This window comes from Haliotis cracherodii, unplaced genomic scaffold (genome assembly GCF_022045235.1).
Source record: "Haliotis cracherodii isolate W230 unplaced genomic scaffold, xgHalCrac1.p SCAF_10, whole genome shotgun sequence".
Classification (NCBI taxonomy): Eukaryota; Metazoa; Mollusca; class Gastropoda; order Lepetellida; family Haliotidae; genus Haliotis; species Haliotis cracherodii.
In genome coordinates this window covers 53,428,894-53,437,657 of record NW_027266265.1, presented here as the reverse complement: position 1 = coordinate 53,437,657, position 8,764 = coordinate 53,428,894, and the positions used below count along the sequence as shown (strand labels likewise).

The 8,764-nt window shown below is 39.8% G+C and overlaps 1 protein-coding gene across 1 annotated transcript; it reads left to right on the top strand.

The window, feature by feature from the left end:
• The first annotated feature begins 765 nt into the window (after positions 1 to 765).
• On the top strand, positions 766 to 8,114 carry LOC139452577 (uncharacterized). The gene is made up of 5 exons (XM_071234103.1): positions 766 to 984; positions 2,057 to 2,190; positions 3,802 to 3,877; positions 4,904 to 5,075; positions 7,332 to 8,114. Exons 1-5 carry the CDS (start codon positions 766 to 768, stop codon positions 8,072 to 8,074), a joined length of 1,344 nt encoding a protein of 447 aa, XP_071090204.1. The 3' UTR covers positions 8,075 to 8,114.
• The last annotated feature ends 650 nt before the right edge of the window (positions 8,115 to 8,764 follow it).

Here is an 8,764-nt window from a genome sequence, read left to right as displayed (position 1 = left end):
ACACGTAAGTTGATTTTCATGTGAACGCATAGTAAATTTACACACACACACGTATGTAAAGTTACACATGTGCAAAATCACTTACGTTAGTAAATGTAGTGCACATGAACCGGGTATAAGGTCCAACATGTAACTGTCATACCCGTATCAAACATCACCACCGAATAACCCTTTCTTGTTTCAGCCAGCATCAAACTTGAGTGTATACTTTCTTTTCTCCCGCCAGTTTAGACTCACTTGTGTGGCGTAAAACACACTTACTCACCCCCTTTGCTGATTATATGAATTTATGATTTATTTTAATTATATAAGGATTTGAAATACTAAATATAACTAATTCCTTTTCATTTTATATGATAAACTGAAACTGACTTAATTATATCAGTAATTGGATTAAGGATGTGATTGTTCATTTACCTTTGGTAATAATAACTGTTTTCTTTAATTCAGTTTCAGAAATAATTAATTCATTTCACCAGGGACCATAATATAGATTTTATTCTATTTTATGGTCTCTGATTACACAATATCATCAAGCATTTGCCGATTTCATATTTCTTCCATATCAGTAAAGAATTCATTATATATCAATAAAACAGTAATGATGTGCTTAAGAAAATACAAATATTATGAAAAGAATCTATGATGTCAGTAAATCTCTGATAAATGTGGAAACGGTTTTCCAAAGCCAAGAGTGGGCAACTTGCTGTTTGAGTAAGCTAGGCGACCGTCTTTGAGCAACACACAACGGCTACCAGTTTACGGATGTCACTTCCGTTTTACACGCCAGAAGCGCTACATTTGAACTACAGAAAGTTAAACATGCCCACGGGAACATATTTCAATTTTTATGTTGATATTGGAGGAAAAGAGCAGAAAGAATACAGAATCAACGACAAAGATGTTATAGCCGTTTCCTTGCATGGGAAACACAGTTTCTTCGTCGAGGAATCGGAACATGAAGTCGAAGGCGATTGTGGACAGGTGCTTGCTCGGCTATTAACGGCTGTTACATGTTGCTAGATACTCATTAGCGTGTTTCCTTTGTTTGTAGTGCCAAGATGACCCAACTGCGTGGAGGTCACACCATTCATTGTCGATGATTAACCATTAGGTCAGGCTATTCCTCATTTGTTTGTTTATATCAGTTCTATTTGTATGCCAAGGTCGACCTGTTGGAAACGTATTTGAACTACATTCAAAAGATCTGTCCAGTACACATAATATAACTGGGTCTGTCCACTTTTATGCTTTTGGGGATATGTAACTAACAGCCTGGTGCAGAGAATCATGGCCATATTGAACTTTCGACAAAACCTATTTCAAATAGGCTAGTATTCATGGTATTTGAAATGTGAATATTTCAGGGATAATGCAGGCTTTCTAAGTGGCTTTATATTCATCCAAGTGTGCAGCAATGTCATTATAAAACTCCAAATAATTATCAATGATATTAACTTTTACAATTATTAACTTTTTATTGCTTCACAAAGATTATAAATAGTTTATTTAGATCAGCTAGGACTAATATTTGTGAATGTAAGAGTGTAATTTAGTTACTAAGATTCATATAAGTGGACCATATGTTTTCCAATCTGCCTGCCAACTTTCCATACGAGCAAAGAAATATTGTGTGAAGTGGTCCGGTTTATTAAATTGGTCCTATTGTGTCCCTCTTCTGCTAACAGGGCTGGTCACAAGAATGTTTGAGGGAGTACTCAAGAACATATTTTTGGGGCATGTCAGCTTAATGTGTGTTGCAAGCCTAAAATGACAGCATTTTATAAATAATATCTTGAATCCCCGTGAGTTATCATCATGGTGATAATCCAGGTATGATGCTGATCAACCAAAGATAATAATCTGCCAAGTCAGCAGATCGTGGTATGTATAACATGTATACTACTAGCAATGCCAACCAATCTGCACAGCTTTCTAAATTCTGTGTCTGAGACCCCGTAGAAACAATAGAACTCATTCATGATAACATGATTATATATATAAAAGTATTATAATATATTGTTTCTTGCTCTAATTCCCTGTTTGTTATTTTCAGTTTCAAAAGTACCCTGTGCTGCCATTCAAGATTGTGATACGGAAGACCTACACCTACCCATGTTGGTTCCAAATCTTTGTAGATGGCGAGCATGTGAGGTCGTTTCCTATTGCCACATATGGACTAGCTAGCAGGTAGGAATACGGGCAATAACGTACCAGCAATTATGAATGTCTTTTGTGAATTGTTTTTGTAACATTCGGGGGCCCAGTCGTCTAAAGCGCCGCGATTCGCTGTGCAGAGTTGCGTCCCTTGGACACGCCAGAAACCTATGATCGTGGGTTTGGATCCTGGTTCGCCCAGATTATGTTTCTAGGTTTGTCAGCACCATACCTGAGCTCGTGGGTTTCACTGAAGTGGTAAGCGTCTGATACCTGCGTCACTTCAGGCTTTCCTCCCACATTAAGCTGACACGCCGCGATATAACTGGAATACTGTTAAAAGCGGCGTTAAACCCAACTCACTCACTCACACACTTTTGTAAGATTCCTGGACTACAAGTAAAACAATTTATTTCCTGAGCACTAGGGTCTATTTGAAAAAACCTATCTGCCCTTGATTTGCATGCGCCAAGTGGCAGATTTTTAGCCGATTATTACTTCCTTTGCGTACATGCTCCAGTAGCTTGCAACAATTGCCTTTTGTCACTTTTGGAATAGCACAGACAAGGGTATTATATCGCTCACTGATGTTTTTGCATGCAATATTCTGATCTTGAATATTTAGCTTGTTTTACAAATACTGCCGTTTAACTAAGATACAGAAATATGGATTATAATGTCAAATGAAACATGTGTTTCTAATAGACCCTGTAGTTTCTTGCTATCTGTAGTCAGGTAATTTAGATCTATTACACACTTGAATAAAGTATGAATATCACTCCATTGCTATTAATATTAACATTATTGTTGGGACAATACACAATGGTGAGGTGGCAATCCGATATGTAACCCGTTCAGAAAGATTGACACATGGTGGGGATGTAAGATGAAAGTTAATGTTACTTTTGAGAGTGAGAACTGGTTTACGAACCCATCGACCCTTTCAAATTGAAAAGTATAAAACAATATTATCTGAAAAGCTTTTCTCATTAAATTATCCCACTGAATGCAAATGTTCATTTTTCAATAAAAGACATAGTTCATATAAGTAGTAGCAGAATCACAAAAGGGGTAATTGGATTTTATGTACCCTCATTAGGTTTTATACCACGAGCTGGATAGAAACAGCTGTTCCACTGAGCTGAGGTTAACTTGCCCTATGTCAAGTGACTTCCAGTCTTGGCGGGGGTGGGGGTGGGGGTGGGGGGGTATAAATGATTGACTCTGTCTCTCAGAAATCCACATGCAGCCTGACTTGCCCATTCCCGGGTATAATATAAGAGATTTATTTCCCCGCTGAGAAATTTATTCCCATCCAAGGCGGTTTATACAGTATTTTATCAAGGTCACGTGGACCTATCAGATCTCATCATTCTGACATGATATGATAATGCAGAATGTTAAACAGTCCCGTTAAACAGCAAAAACAACTGGACTGGCTTACAAAAAGCTTAACAGATACAGCACACATTGTACATTTAACATTTTGAAAATAAGAATGAACCAAAGTATGAAGTGTCCTATTTCTTTCTTGCCAGTATTTATATTTTTGTTATCACACACAAAGAAATAAAAAAAAGTATGGTGTGACAAATTACAAAGATCTTCAACTTTTCTATACTATGACTTTGTGATCTCTTACAGAACAGTGGATGGATACAAGGTGAAGAATGAGATTCGTGAACTTGCATTTTCACTGCCACGAATGTCTCTCACTCAGGTTTGTAGCCATGGTCTTTTCACTCGCAACGTTCCCATTAGCCATGGACACCAGCAGTCTTTGAACTTCTCCCTAATGTGCATTTCATGGTCCCAGTATACCAGTGTCAACTGGGCCTTCTGATGATTGTGGGTTTGAATCCCAGTTCAGCCTGATTGTGTTTCTAGGTTTGTCAGCATGATACGTGTATTCATGGTTTTCACCAAAGTGGTAAACATGTAATTCCTGCTTCATTTTGGCTGTTCCCTCACGTTAACAGCGTCATATCACTGAAATATTGTTCATAACATCATACTCCCATGTTATGAGGTGTTGCTGACTTCACATAGCTTCCTCTTTCGGACAAAAGAAGGCAGTAAATGCATTAAGTAGTAATGCAGGATAAGTATACAAATGTAAAAAATATTTAGATTTTGCTAAGTTTCCACCATATTCATTGGCCAGTCATTCAACAGAAACATCTTGTCTCAAGGTCTAAGTCTGATAATTTATGGTACGGCCCATCTTCCCCAAACAAGAGCCAATCAGATATCTGTTGGAACCTCCTAATGCTATTGTAGCTAACATAGTTTGATACTTTGACTCTACTTTTGTCTCTATCGTATGATAAAACAATTATAGATTTTATATGAGGTCAATACCTGTTTTTATGGAACTGAAAATGCAATATCCTCATCTTCGGTCTATATTGCTTCTTAAAAACAAGTACTGACCTGATATGAAGATTATAATTGTAGGGGACACGGGTGGCCCAGTCGTCTAAGGCGCCGCGATTCGCTGTGCAGAATTGTGTCCCTTGGGCACGCCAGAAACCTACGATTGTGGGTTCAAATCTCGGTTCGCCCCGATTATGTTTCTAGGTTTGTCAGCACCATACCCATGCTCGTGGGTTTCACCGAAGTGGTAAACGTCTGAGACCTGCATCACTTCGGGCTCTCCTCCCACATTAAGCTGACACGCCAGTATATAACTGGAATACTGTTAAAAGCAGGCGTTAAACCCAACTCACTCACTCTATAATTGCAGACACTAACAAAGCAGCGACAGATCCATGCAGGGACGGTCCGTATCGTCTGCATGGAGGCCACACCCAGCCACACCGAGACCTTCAGGCAGCCCAGAACGGTCCAGAAGAATGAGCTGCCAGGTATCACAATGTACCCACAGCTCACAAAGAAGGACATGAGCTCCGTACAAGGTCAGGCTGAAACCATTCCCCACATTACTTATGTAGATCGTAACCTTGTGGACCCATGAACATCCGGGTTAGAATAGGTCTTCAGCAACCCATGTTTGTTGTAAGAGGCAACTAACAGGTTCAGACTAAGTGTTCAGACTCCAGAGCTCCAGATAAGCTTTTGGTGTTGTTGGTATTTTACCCATGCATTTTAAAATCACTGCGTATCAGCTATTCTATCTGGGTATTCAAATTTTTGTTACCCACTAGTTTTTACACATGTGGGTATTTAAGTTAAATATTTAAAAACACTATTCATCTAGTCCCCGCAAACTGGTGTCGTGTGGGTTCGAGAGCTTTATAGGACTCAAAAAGACCACAATACTTCCACAAGAAAGTGTGATGGCAAATGATCATGATGTAACTGTCATCATGGAGTTGGGCAAGGTTGACGGAATGCCTGTTTATAATTTCAAAATAAGTTGCTGATTTGCCAATCGAATACGCAGGGTTACTTCACAATATTTTGATGATACACACAAGTTTTATTTTGTAGCGTATCTGTAATGTTCGTTGCGTATTTGATACGCTTGGATATTATTTTACTGCGTATTTCTGCATTTCTGATGCGTATTTTACGCAGATACGCAGCTTATCTGGATCTCTGGACTCGCTGACTTGGTTGATACATGTCATCGTATCCAAATTGGGTGGATCGATGCTCACGATATCAGTCACTGAACACTCAGGTCCAGAATTGATTGTTTACAGATTGCCATCATAGATGGGATATTGTTGAGTGGCGTTAAACAACAAACAAAGAAACTACAGATGGTACTTGTTGTTATCCTGTTACAGCATACTAACATGGAACATGACTGAACATATATGTCTGATGTAATGTGACAAAGAACATGAAGAATACAAAACCTGTAACTTTTTCAAATGTCACTTTTTGATGCACATGTAATTTAAGGACAACACATAAGGGTGTCCTGAGACATCACAATTTGATCTGCTCAGACAACCTTTCATCCGAGTAATCAGAGCATAGCTTACAATATTGCGAAAGTACAAGTAACAGTCTGAATGTGTTTTCTCAACATGCATCCTCTAAATGCTAACACGGGGCATTCATTTTCATTTATTAGACGTTCCAGAATTGTCTTTTGTTGAGTTTACAAATTTTGTATTCAGAACTTTGTATATATTTTAGAAAGCGTAGTCTGGAATGGAAGTTGCCATTGTGAAACTTGTGCCTTAAAGCTTGAGAAAGCTGTCATGTATAGGGGACTGTCATGTTTTTGGAACTGTCACGTATTCCGGACTGTCATGTATTAAGGACTGTCATGTATTCAGGACAGTCACGTATTCGGGACTGTCAGGCATTCCGGACTGTCATGTATTCGGAAATGTCATGTATTCGGGACTGTCATGCATTCAGGACTGTCATGCATACGGGACTGTCATGCATTCAGGACTGTCTCGTATTCGGGATGTCATGTCGCATATTCAGGATGTCATGTTTTCGGGACTGTCACGCATTCGGGACTGTCACGTATACGGGACTTTCATGCATTCGGGACTGTCATGTATACGGGACTATCATGTATTCGTGACTGTCACGTATACAGGACTGTCATGCATTCGGGACTGTTATGCATTCGCGACTGTCATGTATTCGGGACTGTCATGTATATGGGACTGTCATGCATTCAGGACTGTCATGTATTCAGAACTGTCATGCATTCGGGACTGTCATGCATTCAGGACTGTCATGTATTCGGAACTGTCATGCATTCGGGACTGTCATGTATTTGGGACTGTCATGTATTCGGGACTGTCATGCATTCGGGACTGTCATGTATACAGGACTGTCATGCATTCGGGACTGTCATGCATACGGGACTGTCATGCATACGGGTTTGTCATAGCATCAGGACTGTCATGTATACAGGACTGTCATGCATTTTGAACTGTCATGTTTTCGGGACTGTCGCGTATATGGGACTGTCACGTAATTGGGACTGTCATGTATACAGGATTGTCACATATTCGGGTCTGTCATGTATTCGGGTCTGTCACGTATTCGGGACTGTCATGTTTTTTAAAAAGCTGCTCTCTGATTTACTTACGTCAACTTCCTGTCATTTCTTTGGGCGGTCTAAGTTTGCAAAAGGTAGTTCTGATGTGACCTGTAATGGGTCTACTCAGATCTTTGTTGTAGTGGTAGCGATTATTTGAAATAATGACACAGACTCACTGTGCTTGTTTCAGGCGGTATGGGCGTTGTTTGCCGCGAGGGACGCACCATGGTGGAACTGCAGTACGATGACAAGTGCACCTATCGTACACGGACACGTTTGTGTAGAGGGCCAGTCTTGGAGGAAGTGGTGTTGCATTATGGGACTCAAGAAGTGCTGCAGGATATGGGTCTGTCTGTTGACATGGACATTGCACAAGAAGTAACAACAAGACTGACAAACATCGACATAAACAACAGTACTGAACAACACGAACAGCAGCCAGTGGTTGCAGACAAGGGGGAGAAGCCCCAATCAAATGTCAGTCCACCTAAATCAGTTGCCGACAAACCCAAATCAAATGTCGATGAACCCGACTCAATTGTTGACAAACCCGAATCAAGATGTCCGCTTCCAGAAGATCAAACGAAAGACCTAAAACAAGAACAGATCAGTCAGTTCACCAATGACATTGAAATGAGTACACCAAGTAAAAACGTTTCACGTCTTGTCAAGCAAGATAAATCCATGTCCCCAATCGCCATTAAGCATGAGAAGTTGAAACAAGAGGTCGCGAACAAAGACCTTGTGGAGGTCAAATGTAAAGTTGAGATTGATGAAGATGATGATGATGTTGTCTATGTTGAGACGACCTTCATTAAGCGTGAGCCAGGTGACCTTGATGACAGTGTCATATACATGGGAGACGACTCTTGCTGTGAGCTGGATATCCCAGAACCAGATGTCTCCATATTGGATCTGTGTGATGATGACTGAATTAGTTGTCAGTGAAACATTAAATTTGTTTACAATTTGCCAAAAAAATGCAGATATATATCATGGCCCAAATTATCTTGTTTTTTGTTTGTTTTGTTTTTTTTCAGTACAAGGAAATGCTCAGGCTGAACAGATATTATTTTGTATCCTGGCCCTACCTTATTATGTTCAAACCTCAACATCATTGTTGGACATTATAACATCATGAAGATCCAGGTTAGAATAGATCTTAACCCCATGCTTGCCGTAAGAGACGACTAAATGGGTGGGGTAGTCAGGATTGCTGACTTGGTTGATGCATGTCATTGTATCCCAATTGCGTGAAGATACGGGGAAGAATAGGTCTTCAGCAACCCATGCTTGCCGTAAAAGGTGATTATGCTTGTCGTAAGAGGCGACTTACGGGATCGGGTGCTCAGGCTCCCTGACTTGGTTGATGGATGTCATCGATTCCAATTGCGTGAATCGATGCTCATGATTTTAATCGCCGGATTTTCTGGTCCATGCTCGAAATTTACAAGAAGAAATAATAGCTCTCGTCCCTGAATCTTTGTGGTTCTCATACTGACAGAACAGTTTCATAATTTCTCCTTGACCACAAATTATTTCCTGAATTATGTTTTTCTTTTGTATTTTGTATAAAAGAGTTTATCATGCAATTGGTAAGCAGTGATATGCATAATATACAAT

Excerpts from the sequence above, each read along its gene's own strand:
- LOC139452577 (XM_071234103.1), top strand. The coding sequence starts at position 766 with ATGTCACTTCCGTTTTACACGCCAGAAGCGCTACATTTGAACTACAGA. Across the intron at positions 2,191-3,801 it reads ACATATGGACTAGCTAGCAG|AACAGTGGATGGATACAAGG; the intron begins GTAGGAATACGG and ends GATCTCTTACAG. Across the intron at positions 3,878-4,903 it reads CACGAATGTCTCTCACTCAG|ACACTAACAAAGCAGCGACA; the intron begins GTTTGTAGCCAT and ends CTATAATTGCAG.